This window comes from Dinoponera quadriceps, unplaced genomic scaffold (assembly GCF_001313825.1).
Source record: "Dinoponera quadriceps isolate SergipeBrazil2010 unplaced genomic scaffold, ASM131382v1 scaffold1421, whole genome shotgun sequence".
Taxonomy (NCBI): domain Eukaryota; kingdom Metazoa; phylum Arthropoda; class Insecta; order Hymenoptera; family Formicidae; genus Dinoponera; species Dinoponera quadriceps.
In genome coordinates this window covers 144,826-159,881 of record NW_014555502.1, presented here as the reverse complement: position 1 = coordinate 159,881, position 15,056 = coordinate 144,826, and the positions used below count along the sequence as shown (strand labels likewise).

Genomic DNA, 15,056 nt, shown 5'->3' with positions numbered 1-15,056 from the left:
GTCCGCAAGTGTTAACAAAAACATCCGCATTCCGGAAACCGACGCTACGAACGAGTGATTCTCAACGGTGCTTTGCCACGTTGTTTCGCGCTAGTTCGTGTTATTCTTACTACACGGACAAACGACCGGCCGACGAATTAGTGTCACGAATTATCAAGGATGCTCGGGCCGACCGATCGGTCGAGAACGATCGTGGAGTTTACAACGAATAACGGCGGCGAATAATTAAAAACTCGGGCGCGCTTCTGTGAGCGCGTATCAAAAACGATACGTCCGGCGTTTAACAGGGTTAAAGTCAAACTACCATGCTCATGAATATTGACGAGGGGAGCGGTAGTGTACCGATGAAAAAAATCGTCGAGCGCGCTCGCTCTCGCGCGCACGCGTGCTCGCTCCCCCCAACAGGACGCATTAATACGTACGACAGTGTAACAGCGATATTCGCGCGCGCATTCGGTAATTCAACAAATGCCGCCGGCGATATCCGGCCGGTCGTCTCTCTCTTTCGCTCACTCGCTCGTATTTCTTTATATCCCGCGTTTGAGAGCGCGCCCACATTACAGTTCGAGTGGTATCGTCATGACGAGGTCGACGTTAAAAAGCACCGCGGATCCATTAACGACGCGTTAATTTATTTTTGACCTTCCATCTCTCGTCGGACAAAATACCGATACCGTTGGAGAGTCACCCTCGCGCGAGTTATCGCGCATGCAGCGACAATTATCGTCGCACGCGGCGATGGAGATTGCGAGAGAGAGCGAGAGGAGAAGGGGGAGGTAGAATATATCGATCTGATGCAACCTTTATAACGTCGCGGCGCAGCCACTTTGTGGAATCTGTTCCAGCGGGTCGCGGAGGGCCGTTGAATAAATTATAGTCGAATAAACATATACGATAACGCGCGCGCGCGTATTTCGCTCGATAGTCTCGATGGTAATCGTTAAATTGGCGATATCCCCGACCGCCACACGTCGGAGTGTAATGGGAAAGATGGACGATCTTCTCTCACCCTGACTCCACGACGGCTGCGACGACAAGCCCCGGACGGGGGCGGAAGAGGAGGACGCCGGATAAAACGAGTATACCGCGCACGGAATAATGTTCTCGATATAAATATAATCAACGCACTGAACAAATATTGCAGGCGACTGTGAATGCACTAGTCGCGTCAAGCTACATGCAAATATCGCGCGCGCACACACACACGCGAATTATGCTCGCTCTATCCCCCTGCCCTCTTGCCCCCTTTTATAACCGACAACGAGAGAGCAACGAAATGCGCGAGCGCCACCGGTGGTGTTTGTCCATTAGCGGTTACTCGCGAAGACTTTTACCGTGAACGTAGACTCTTTTATGCCGCCTCCGGTTTAGTCGGATTCGTCGCGAAGGGCCGGCGGTTAGTCGACAGCTACTGATAACACCTCGATATTTTCGCGCGAGCTGCAATTACCGTCGTCCATGGCAGAAGCCGAGGAGAAGTACGAGGAATCCGCGAGGAATCCGCCGTATAGTGGGATGAGCTTATTAGGGTTTTTTTTTCTACAAAATTCGATATTTGTATAAATAGGTTAGAGAATAAGCAATGGACATTCATATGCGCTGAGTTAACATTCTATTGTCATACTTTCGGTAAATATAGATAGAATATATTTTATATGTACGTATATTTGGATAACGTAACGTGTAATTTTACGCAATTTTCAGTTTCCTCCCTTCTTTAGTGCATTTCATTATTTGAATTCATATAAACCTAGAGAAAAGAACATGTAACATATATGTATAATATTTGTGTATTATGAAATAATACTTTTAATACGAATTTTAACGCATTTGACTGGAACGTATGGTATTTTACAATAAAAGTATCGCTTCATAATTAATCTACAAAATGTATTCTTCTTAGATTACTCGATTTTAAATGTTTCTTGTAGGTTCCAACCAAGATTTAACTGTGAAAATTTGATCCATACAAAGTTTGAAAGAGATATTATTTAAATTTTGCTTAATAAAATAAACAAATTTTAATCGTGCAATTTCACAAATTCAAGAGTAGTACATTCAGTAATAATCATGTTACGCTCTTATTTATGTACATATAACTTGAATTAATCAACAAGAAAACAGATATATAATATGCATGGAAAGTGTATAATTCACGCTCACGTTTCTATAAAGCATACAAAATGAATGTGTTTGTATTGCTTCGAAATACAATATGAAAATATAGGTCATACACACATAGTTTAGGAAATATATTTAATTCTTTTCATTGCATTAGTTGCAATTTTGAATTTTGGAAGCCTCCTACCGTGCGTCGTTTCAACGAATTACGTCTACCTACTTTTTTCTAAAAGCAAAAAGCGACAAAATTAGTAACGAAATGCGCAAACTCGCGATAGCCCAGGTAGCCCATTAGCGGTTCACTCGCTTTTATCGTGACCCTAATTCTCTCATTCGCTCTGGTTTATTCAGGTTCGCGAAGGACCGATGATTTTTCAAGAGCTATTGATAATCCCTCAATATTTTGGCACGAGCTACAAATCTCTCGTCGTTTGCAAAAACCGAAATTGAGGAGGAGTACGAGAAGCCCGCGAGAGGTCCGCCGGTTCGTTTCAGCGAATCGCGTTTCCGCCATTTTTACAACCAACGATGAAATTAGCAACGAAATGCGCAAACTCATGTTAGCCTCGGTTGTCCATTAGCGGTCACTCGCTTTTACCGTGGAATCGTGATTCTCTCGTGTGCCCTGGTTTATTCGGATTCGTCACGAAGGACGACCGATGACGTTTCGAAAGCTATCGAATACCATACCTCACATACACATGATTAGGTTTATCATAGTAAAAATAACCTTGCGCTCACCTAATTATGACCTTGTGCAATATCAGATACCCGATGACAATTTCTAGTCGGGTATAAACAGAGACTCTTGCCGCGCATCGTGATTCTTTTACCCCGGGTGTACGGAATTCTCACGATGGATTGATGATTTCTCGAGAGCCATCGACGATACCTGGGAAATTTTCGTGCGGCAAATATCGTTCGCCGAAGTCGGCGAAAAGTACGGGGAGCCCGCGAGGGATCCTCGTTTCAGCGTCGTCCTCCACCCTGTCTCTCGGCGATAACGCCGACTAAGGCAAGTTTGATGCGGGAAGCCGCTGCTTTTCGGAAGTAACGCGAGAAAAGATCGTAAGAAGGGGATGAGACTAGTCGCGTCGGTCGCATGAGAAAGTGGGATGGGGGGGGGGGGTGAGCAGAGAGAGAGAGAAAGAGAGAAAGAGCGTAGGCGCACGAAGTAAACTCTCCTGGCGCGCTTGAGATGCAAACTGAAGGTGGGTGTCTTTAAATAGTATCATTTATCGTGTTGCAGCTGGAAAGAACTAAAAGTGGAACCTTAAATGACGCCATTTATCGTCTCACAGCTGGAACGCTTACTTTGCCTCGGCATACTTTAAACAATCCACGACTGCGCGCCATACGTTAGCGCTTTTTTCCCCGGTCGGCCGGGGATAATGGGAAGCAGTGGTAGTAGGCTTTTCCGTACGAGCTCTTCTTCTTCTCTCTCGCTCTTTCTCTCCCTTCTCCGAAATATTAAATAAATATTAAGACCTCGACAGAGCGGAGTATGACGCGCTCCGCTGACAAACAATAAGAGAGCCGGGCTTCTCTCTCGTTCACGGGGGTCGCATCGCGTGCGCGACGCTCGTACGATAAATAATTGCACTCCACGAGGGGCCGCGCGCCGTGAAAATTTCACGGGATTATCTTTTTCCGGGAAACGTACGCCGCCGAATTCCAAAACACACACACACATCTCCCCGATATTGCCATTACTCTGTAATAGTGTCTGTGAAAACGGGTCTGTTTAATCGCAACAATAAACAGCCCGAGAAATACGGCTCGTTCCTCGCGTTTCACGAAAGTCTCATTCAGTGTCTAGCGCATCCTGGAAATCCGAAATAACCGAGATCAAGTCGGCCGATCGCGCGGCTCGATAACGAAGGTGCGATATTTAACGTACAATTCTACTCGCGCGGCTGGGTAGACGCGCGGTCATGACATTTATTAAATATGAAGACAGACGGATACGCGGCCTCGGGGGCGACAATAACGTAACTTCTCGAAGAGAGCAAGGTATATCAATGCAAAGCCTTCTTCCACGTCGTCCCGCAAATAATTCAGTGTCACGTTCCGGCTGGAGACTACCGGGGACGCGTGCGCGCGCGCGTAGGAAACTATATCGCAGCTATTTTACATTCTGTATTTCCCGGTTCGTTATTTATGCAAACCGCCGGAATATACGATGAGAAAATGTATGTTTATGTAAATTGAGTGCACAAACGTTTACTTATGTTTCAAACGGAATCTTAATCTTTAACTCGCTTCTCCTTCTCTCTCGCTCATTCTCCTCGACGCGCACCGGGGCGCCGCCGGCCGGCCGCCCCGGATATCCGCGTTTGCGCTGTGCTCGCAGTTTGGTAACCAAACTGCATTACGGAAGGAATTACGCCGAATCGCTCTACCATTTTCGATCGATGTGGCACGGTCACTTGGCACTAACTGCCACTAAATATCGTTTACTCCGACGCGCGATGCTGCGTTCGGTCGCGATGAGCGATAATATCCGGGTAAGCTGTGCGCTCCCTCTCGTCTCGTTCTCGCTCGCCGGACGATAATGAATTTATTCGATTTTCGCCGACGGGCCGGCGCGCGCGCTCATCCACGCGACTCGTTGCATTTATATCCATTTCTTAGAGCAGGGCTCGAGCGCCGGCAACGAGGTTCTTACTAGCGCCCGGGTTCTTGTGCATAACTCACAATTAGTCTCTTCTAATGACGGCATTCTGCTAAGCACCCGGCACAATGCGTCTTTATCCAGCTATCGCGCGTGAAGCGCGCAGCTTTGTAATAATGGCTGTAATAACGGATACAGTTTAGTGCATTTAATGCGTGTTCTACGCCGTTGCCGGCGTCTCGTAGCCGCCGCTTTTTTTCATTTCCATCCCGCGCACGAGTATCACGTTTTATATTATTATTGCAAAGAGAGAAAGAACGCGAATACGCTCCGCGCTCGAGCACGCGAGCAAACAGAAACCGCGATTTCACGCAGTTAAAACGAATTACATCTCCGCGAAAACCTGAGACGCCCAGAATAAAACGCCCCCTCCCCTCCCCTTATAACCTCTTATCACGTTAAAAAGTTACATGACGGTGGAAAAAAGAAGGAACGGGGGAAAAGAGAGGAATAAAAAAAAATAGAACGCGCGAGCCGGCCAGAGCGAGATTACGAGTGGCTCCGCGGTTACGCCGAAACGAAACGAGCTAACCCGCGCGAGTGGTAACGTCGATGAAATTAATTAAATGTCGCGGTCCACCAATTTATCAAGATTCGATAACAGAGGACGATGACATTTCGTAGGCCCGCGTCCCGCCAGAGCACGTACGGTGCGCGGAGACGATCGCTCGCGAAACACTCTTTTCGGCGGTAAATACTCGTAATTCCGGGAGAGTTTCGGATAAATAACGCCTACTGCAAACACGTCCGCCTCGTCGTCATAATAGGCGACGCGCGCACACGGCGAGCGATTAATCATTTTTCGTATATATACATCGCGGTTAATCTTCTATTTACCGGAGCGCGTGGAGCTCTCGGTAATTCGAACGATGTTTTTCCGCGTAATTGCGGGTAATCATTCTTGTTAGAGCGCGGCGTGCGCGCGCGCGCACACTAGCAAGCACCTAAGAACGGCAAGAACAAGAGGCACGAGGGGGCGAAATACGGCGCGCGAATACCTACCGTGCTTTAATCATCAACGTTAATTAAAATAATGCTTACGAGATAATTACTTTGCGGCCGGACAAAGTGATGGACGACCACGCGCGCGCGCGCGTGTACGCTCGGCTACGCTGCTGTTCGTGCGGTCAGCGTGCGAGAGGGCGAGGAAAGAGGATGCAACATGCCACGGCCACGGGGGGTATTTGGTATTCACAAATTAATCGATTAGAATTAATTGTTCCCAATTGAAATACCTCCGGCTTGCGCGAGCGCTCGAGCGTTACTTTTTCGAGCACCGTTGCGGCCAAATCGTCCGCGTGAGCACCGCGTGGATTAACGTTTTCCGAAGGGGTTCTTTGTAAAACGCATCACAATTTATCGCCGAATAAATAAACATTATCATAATCGCGGCCGACGCGCGCACCCGTCGAAAAACAAGAGAAACTCCGAACGTATCCTTGTTCGTTCATTCGTTCGTTCGTTCCTTCCTTCCTTCCTTCCTTCCTTCTTTCCATCGTTCTTTCTTGTATAAATTCGTCCTCGTAGACTACCTCGTGCACGATGCGGAGAACGAGCTCAGCTTTTAACAATTCACGAGCTGACCAGAGAAGAATTTTATTTCGTTCTCTTTCTGTTCTCCTCTTTTTTTCGGCGTGTGCCTTAAATAGGTCGACAACATGATGAATCGGATGACAAATGTCCCTTCGCGGACGCTCTCTTCATGTGTAAAATGTAACGTGTAGAAAATTATAAGGACAGATGTGCGGCCGACGCGAATGTGTGTGCGCGTCTGTGCGTATGCGCGTCGAAACTACACATGTCCGATAACATTTGACTCGATTGCGCTCATCTCGAAAAAAGAGAGAGAGGAAGAAAGAAAAAGCCTCTGCTCGCCTATATTGCAATAAAGTATCATCTTTCAGATTACGCTGCAATTCAGTCTCGCCTAAATGCATCAATCTTGGAATAATTGTAAGAGATAAATCCCCTCCGTCTCATCTAGCGTTAAAATGANTTTATTTTAATGCCCCCCCCCCCCCCGGCAGCAGCGCGCACATGTTTCTCCCTTTGAAAGTCTGAAAATTGCGCAATGCACGAGAGAGGGAATCGCCGGCGGCGAAATCACGCTGACACTGCGCCGTTCGTAGAAAACTTTCCGTCCCTGGATGAAATGAACTTTACAACTTGCTATTAAGCTTATCCTGCCGTCTATGCTTAACATCGCGTCCGTTAGATTGGCAATGGCCTACTTGCGGCGTTATTCGTTTGATCACAAATTTAACGCGTCGAAAGCAGCGATAACGGGGAGCATCGAGCTCTTCGATAACGGAAAATTTAGTCCTCCACCGGCCTCCTCCTCGCCGCTTTATTCCGCTATAAAGCATTTTTTGATTTTATTTCACGCTCTCGCCTTTATAGTACACGTCGGCCTCACTTTTTCAGCGGGCTTAGGGTCGACAATCCCGAAATTTTCAGGTCAACGGATGCCCCTACGGCCGTAAATACGTTCGAAAATAAGTGCATCTGCGGAAAAAAAAGTTCGAGATGCACCTTGTAACTCTATCGTTCGTGAAAAAAAAAAAAACGAGAGCCAGATCATCGATGTATTATTTAATTAACGAAACAAAAGAATGAGGGGAGAAGAACGGGAAAATGTAAATTAACGAAATAAGGAAAATCACATGATATAAAGTCCTTTCAAATTTTCGGTAGAGGGATGTTGCCGACTGTGCCAGTTGCCGACCGACCTTTTTGAAAGAGCTCGTTTGTAGTTTACGTAGTCCTGACGAAAATATGTGAAGGAGACGGAAGCGGCTCCGGTTTCACCGTTTTTGAGGGAAATGAAGATAAAGTTGGTAAAGAACTTCGTTCTCGTCCGCGGTTCCTTTGATGAATTTGGAGAAAATTTTCACTCAACAAAATGCCTTACATTAACAATTTTTGAATTATAAATAATTTATGAAACCCACCCCGAGGAGAATCCTTTACCGAATAAGCCACAATTATGGATAGGTAATGAAACCCAATTCCTCGTTTAATTATAAGTCGACTTTAATGTAACAGAATTTTAAGTTCGGGGTTAGTTACGAAGATATTTAAAGTTGAATGTTAAAAAGTTATTAGAAAGGACAGCGTATAATCAAATTTTCGCTCCTGGAAAATGGACTCCAAATTGATCAAAGAATCCGTAAATGAGAAGGAAGCGAGAAATTCGTCCTGTATATATCGGTTACTTGCTAATTTCAACTTTACCTCGTGGACGAGGAAAGCAGAAACTCTCGCGACGTTGCAGTTCCGTGAATTCTCTAATTTCGTTGGTCGCGCGCGCGCGTTATAATATTATTAAATTATTAAATATCACCTACATACACACACACGTATATACACCAATCGTACGAAAGTATACAGCTCGAAAGTAGAATAGAATTGAAGTAGCGCCTCGGATATTTTTCTTCACGATCGTCCGAGACGCGCGGCGAGAACTTTTTCGAAAAGTCGCTATCCCCGCAGTCGGTGGGCGAGAACGCGTTGGAAAAACTTTATCCGCGCGCCGCCACAATTTTATTATCTTTTCGAATTCGCGGTAAAATGCGTTTACTCGCCATTGTTAACTGTCGTGCCGTAACTATTGCTACTTAGATTACGGATTTTACGCGACGACTTCAGGCTTTTTCCATCGAAGCCTTGATTTATTGCATTACACTTGGTACTGACGCTTACACTACCGCGGCCCCTTCAGCCAGCTCAGGGTGAGTTTTATTTACTTTTAGCGAATCGATCGACCGCGGGGGTTAGTGCAGGGGGAACAGTGGAGGAGAAAGCGAGGAAACTTAGAGAGAGAGAGAGAGAGGGAGAGAAGACGAAAGACTAGGTTGCTGCTGCGCACCAACCCCCGGCGAAGCGAGCTTACGTGGTCCCGGCACCCGAGCCTGGCCTTTCGTTCCTCTAACATTATATCATCGCCTACTTTCCTCCACTCGTGAATTTACGTCGACAGATCGGCTCGAGGATCGGCACGATTCTCTTTTGCCGTAATGCTTTACGAATCGAAACGTGTAAAAACACGTCCGAAAATACAGAAATATTGCGCGCGAATCGATCGAATTTCTTTCGGGCGTGCGACACACGCCGCGCGCGCCGTATGCTCGAATTTCAAGGTTTTAAACGCGAATAAAGATGGAATCTTTCTTCCTTCCTTCCTCGTTCGTTCACTTTCCTGTTTTTTTCGTTTTAAATTTCGTTTTACGCGCTCGCGTTACACGTGAGTCCTCTCCTTCTCTCTATCTCTCTCTCCCTCTCTCTCTCTCGTGCTCAAACATCAATGGGATAATCTATTCTGCAAACTGCACGTGAGATACGAAGAGATTCATCGGAAACAATACAATAATGCGTTGTCGATTTAAAGAGATGTCACGACTTTTTAATTGAAAAAGATTTAACTACCGAGGCACAACTTTTGCCTTACGAACTTGGCATAATCTTGCGCGGGAAAGGGAAATCGGTCAGAACTTTTCGCAATCGAGTCGGCTCCGTAAGTATTAACTCCGGCGAAAGTTCACGATGGCTGCTCGAGAATACAGAATTCTATCGATAATTCTTACAACGGAAATCGAACTTGATACAAAGATAGATATAGAGGGAAAGAGAGAGAGAGAGAGAAAGAGAGAGGAGGGGGAAGGAAAAAAGAGAAAGAGTGGGTGGAAAGTTATAGACCAATTTTCGTATAACGAAAACAAAGTTAGGAAACGTTCAAACTTCTCGTCGTACTACTCCTATTCTTCATATCTAATTGACAGAGGTTCCAGACGTATCGAGAAATATAAGATCTCTCGGAGAAAAAAGGAAATCGATGACGATCGCAGCTGCGTCGAAAACGTTACTCGTCGCTGACTTAACAGAGGCGCGAGCGATTTCATTCTCCGCGGTGGAAGACTCGACGGATATATACCGGTACAAATCGATTGTTTTCATTTGGCTCACGGCGCGAGGTAATTTAGTCGGAAGAGAATTAACAAAAATGAAAGCGCAAATGTTGTTAATGTCACAACGTTGTTGTAGGGCCTCCTCTTCCCCCGTTCCGACACGGCCAACAACTATGCACTGACGATTATAGGATCTGAATTATTCACGGTACAATCCGGACATAATTCGATCACATACCGTACGTTTTATCAAGAATTAATTTTCATTCGGAGAACCGTAATTAATAGCAATCTGTAAATAATGAGCGACAATAACAATAGGACGAAAATAGTAATACACTGGTCGGCGGAGGCGACCGTGTTATTGATTATCGTCGATAACAGGCTGGCGCGACTAAATAAAAGGAGCTTTCAATTGACGGGATTGAGACAATAATAATGCAAGCCGAATCTCCCGGAGGGCGAGCGGGCACGCGCGCGAGAAGTTACGCGAGATTCATTCAACGGTGTGTAATCGGACGCTTCATTAAGAAAAAAAGAAAGAGAGAGAGAGAGAGAGAGAACGCGCGCGTCTGCGACGTTAAATCGTAATTCCTGGTTGCCAACGTGCATCTTGAGAGGTCTCCAGCTAGTCTTTGTCGTGTTCTCTCGTTCCCTCTGTCTCTATCTCTCGCCCGAGTATTTTCTCAAACGCACTCTTATCCATCGACAGCGATGGCGTATTATTAAATCGCCGCTTCGAGCTCGCGCGATTGCCGAAATTAAAATTCCACCGACAAATTCCATTTCGATTGCGCGCGCCTACGCGGATTCCCTCGTAATCCTCTCTCTCTCTCTCTGTCTCTTTTCGGTATCCCGCGAGGCTCTAGAATTTTTCCCGGCGATGTTGAGGAAGAAGAAGAGAAGATGCGCTCTCTAGCAAGCGCGAGAGCGCGAGCTTCGCATGGCTTCGTTATCGAACTTATAAAACCTTCGAGATTGAAGTTCCCCTCCCGTACTATTAACTGGAATTAACCTTCTGGTGAGAATCTTAAGATTCCGATTGCGCCAACTTCGCGCGTACCGGTGGAACTTTGTGGTGGAACTCATTGCGGCATTCAACCCGCAATTTAGATTTCTCATTAAACGCTGAAAATCACCGATGGATGCACGCGAGTTAACCGTGGCAGCGCCCCGCGCGAACGCGAGCGCACGCGCTCGTGCTTGCGCTTGGACTTAATTATTACGGGTTGTTAGCTTATCGTGTAACGTACATATGTAAAACACACAGAAAGTAATGGTACGGATCGTGCCATCGTTATAATCCTTGACTGTAATCCTCGCAGCTATACGGATCGTTCGGTGCGTCTCGAGTCGATTTTTGTTTGCGTTTCCACGAGAGAGAGAGAGAGAGAGAGCTGGTTGGCACAGCCGTAGCGCACTTTTTTAATTCACGCTATTAAGGAAGCTGTAAAGTGAAATGAATTTGATAAGAATTCAATGAAACTTGCACTACGCAAACATTGAAATATGATCTAACTGCTCCTGCAATCAGGGAGAAATCGACCATTCAAGAACTGAAATATTTGCAACTAAAGTTAATATTCTTTTATGATATTAAATTACTACTTATTATTTAAATAGTGAAATAAAGTATTAGAAACGCCATTTAGCTTGATAAATACTAAATTTATGACTAATACTTGAGACTAGACTGAGTCTTACAACTTCTTTCAGTAGCTCGAAGAGCGAAGAAATGCGACATGTTTCTCATTCCTTTTTTTCCTCCTTATTTCGCAAGTGTAAACTCCTCATCGGTATAAAGAGTCGACCCACGAACAAACAACGAGACGGGAGCCGACAGAATAGAGTGTATCGCGTACTATCGTTAATACATTCCGCCCGAGTGTGCGAAGGATAATTGATTTCACCGCGAATTTACAGGATCTCGGGAGGTGTTGCCTAAATATTTCTACACCATCCGAGCAACGAAGGCGGTAAACGTCCGGCACGATACGATCTATACATTCCCGCTTCCGGTAACAAACACGAGCCCGAATATAGAGACATTAACCCGTGAGCGCGCGCGCTCACGCCCCGCACGAGCTCGCCGCGCATATTAGAAACTATCTCCCCGACCGACAACGCTGGCGCTGGGATATTATATCGAATATTGCGTTACACTTTTATTGTGCTGACCGGCCGACCGTGCGGCCTGTATTCCCGAACGTCGTTCCGCAAAAATCAGACTCCGTAAATAAATTAAGCCCGGTGAAATTTTCAGGCGTGCGGGATCGATAAAGCCGGCCCCGTCGTAAGGTCGAAACCCGGCGCGTATCGCGAGTCAGACGGCGAACGGAAACCCCTGAACAAAAATAAACGAGCGAAACACTTAATCTGAACATCTACCGTCACCCTTTACGCTGATTCGCCACTGACGGCCGCTCGTGGCTTTCGCTCCGACACCGACGCGAATCCTCTCTCTCTCTCTCTCTCTCTCCCTCTTTCTCATTAATAGTACCGTCGACCATTAACTCGGCCATTTATCATCGGCCGATGTGACGATCTAAAGCGCATCTTGGACCTTGGGTAGCGCCATATTTATACCACCCGTATCTCTATCGATCGCGTAAATTTCTTCGAAGGGGTGGAGGTGGGGGGGCGACAAGGGTCGGCCGGCCGGGGGGTAGTGGGTGTGGAAAGGGAGACGAGGTAACGGCATTTAATTTCACAGCGTGTCATTTAACCTTCCACCAGGCGGACGGGTCCATTAGGCTCGCACCTGTTTCTGAAAGTATGCTCGTATAATCATTTAAAGGACCGGTCTGCCTCCCCGCGCGAGCGAGCGTCGCGCACGAACGTGACCACCTCGCGATATCTCTCGCGTATGCATATAAACGTTTATACATGTCGCGTAATACACTGGGAAATTGCAACGTCCTATCGCGGCACAGCATCCGATTATACAGGATAATTTGCGGGAAAGCAGATGCGGCCCCGGCGACGTGAACCCGGGCGATCGGCGAGAGCCGTGGGATTGATTTCGCCGCGACCGACAAAGACGTCGACGGTCTCTCGGCTCGACGTTCGTCGAAATTTCGCGGTTCTCCCGTGGTCTCTTCACGCGTCCTGCGCATCATGCGAATCGCATCTCCGTCGCGAATATCGTTCACCGACAATTTTTCGAAAAGACTCCCACGCGCGAGTTCGCTCATTCGCTCGTTCGCGTCTCGTCTAAAATCGTATATCGCGACAAGTGCGGAATATTGATCTCGTGAATATTTTAAGGCGTCGAACATACACACGCTCTCGCGCACACACACGTACGTACGTACACACATATAACCGCGCCGCGGAGACCGTTGTCACTAGAATCCCCATAGATTATTCCGTATTGTGGCAAATGTGAGAGAGGGAGAGAGAGAGGTAGCGTGCGACGCGCACCTCGTGCGCTCACACGCGTGTGTGCACACGCGACGCATGTTTTAAATGTTGCAAATTTACCAAGCTCGCCAGATGAAAAGTGAGTACACACCCGCGACACTTGCATCGGGTTGCACGGAAGCGCGACAAGATATTGAATTTAGAACCTAGAGAGATATCGAGTGACAAGATATTGAATTTAGTATCGGAAGAAATATTGACGCGCGCTCGCGATCGCTCGTTCATTCGTTCGCTCGCGACACGCAACGGCTGCACAATTTTTCATTAACTCGCGTGATTTATGACACGCGTTAACTTACCGGCGTATTATAAGGGTCGCATGTGCGTTTTGCAATTAAAAGGATATTTTCCGCTCGAATGTTCGAAAGCTCCTCTTTCTCAAAGAGAGAATGGGAGGGGAGCGAGAGAACGTTGTATCGTGGTAGCTTTTAATAAATAATTTTACGGGAGAGATAGAACGGAAGAGGCTTTCGTTATATTTTGTCGTAAGTGACAGCAATATCCATTCTTATCAAGCAGAATGGGCCCATATACTCGCGTATTCGCGGTAGATTTCGAATGATATGCTCTGTAACGGCATATACAACTTTATGACGATAATAACTCGGCGTCGCTAAAAATTGATACAGCGTTCTTTGAGAAGGGGAGACAGAAAGAAAAAGCGTTATTTATTTGACGCTTCTTGGGACATGGCCTCTTATGCGCGAGAGATCCAAGTGTCAAAAATAGAAGAAACTTGCAATGTAAAATTGCGACGGAAAAAATATTCTTAAATTGATGATAGACATTCTCATATATAAGCAAGAATATTATAATTTCCTTAGAAGATTTTTAGTCTTGAATGGAGTGTAATTCATGTGTCGATACAAATTATTCAAATCAAGCTTAAAATCTTCTAAGAAGATTATAATATTCTTGCTCATGTATGAGAATATCATTGATTTAAAGATTAATTTTTTCCGTGTATGAATATAGTATCATAAAATTGAATACGTACGTACTTATGAAAGAGAGAGAGAGTGTGTACATCTAAATTTACGTACTCTTCCTCCCTGTCTTCCTTTCTCTCTCTCTCCTTCCAACTGATAGGTTCGAGTTTTAAATGGCATCTGGCACGAATCATAGATTCCGCATGCGGATATTATAATCCCGGGATATTCTCGTCCGAGGCACAAGCCCGAAATACAAGCGGTAACACGATCGCGAGGGTAGTACGTTGCACTCACTCAATCCGCTCGCGTTCGCCCGAGACTTCCAAGTTTCTTCATTTAACGCGCGAGGTAAATTAAATCGATCGCGTAATTTCGCGAGATCGCGCTGCTTGTTCCCTGAGACACGCGACTTACCTCGTTATCGCGCATCCCTCGGAGGATCCGTCGGTGCGATCCGGGACGGCATCGATCGTGGATCGCCGCATCCTCGGCTCCGGGGTAAAATCCGTATCGAGCGCACTGGAGTATCCGGCCATCGCGTAGCTCCGATCCGATGCAGCGCGCGCGCGAGCGAAGCACTATACCGACATATCCTTCAGCGACGAATTCGTCGGAGCGCGCACCGACGACGACGAAGAAGAACCACTGGCGCGCTCTCGCGCGTGTGTATGTGCGTGCGTGCGTGAGTATGTGTGTGATGTGTGTGTGTGTGTGTAATCTCGCACAAGACGCTTGCAAACCAGCCTCCTGTCGCAGCCGAAGAAACGTATAATCCACGGGTACGTATATTCCACTAACTGTCACACGTGTTACACGGTGTCGCACGGTGCGTACATTTGCGCTCCTCGCGGTAGAAGAGACACAGAGCGAGCGACGGAGAACGAGGAAAGAGAAACAGAGGAGGAGAGAGAGAGAGAGAGAGAGAGTCACGGATCTCGTAGTAAAGTCGCTCGTTTATTTCTCTCCTCTTCGAGCTCAAGCGATACTCGATTTCCGAAAGCC

At 46.6% G+C, this 15,056-nt stretch overlaps 1 protein-coding gene across 2 annotated transcripts in view; it reads right to left on the bottom strand.

Annotated features, from left to right (window-relative positions):
- LOC106744534 (irregular chiasm C-roughest protein-like) overlaps positions 1-14,828 on the bottom strand; it is a 155,962-nt gene extending 141,134 nt beyond the window's left edge. For both annotated transcript variants that reach the window (XM_014619400.1, XM_014619401.1), the window contains exon 1: positions 14,469-14,828. In XM_014619400.1, coding sequence (XP_014474886.1) covers positions 14,469-14,590 — 122 coding nt within the window. In that variant the 5' untranslated portion in view covers positions 14,591-14,828. The remainder of the gene's footprint in view (positions 1-14,468) is intronic.
- Between the last annotated feature and the right edge of the window lie 228 nt (positions 14,829-15,056).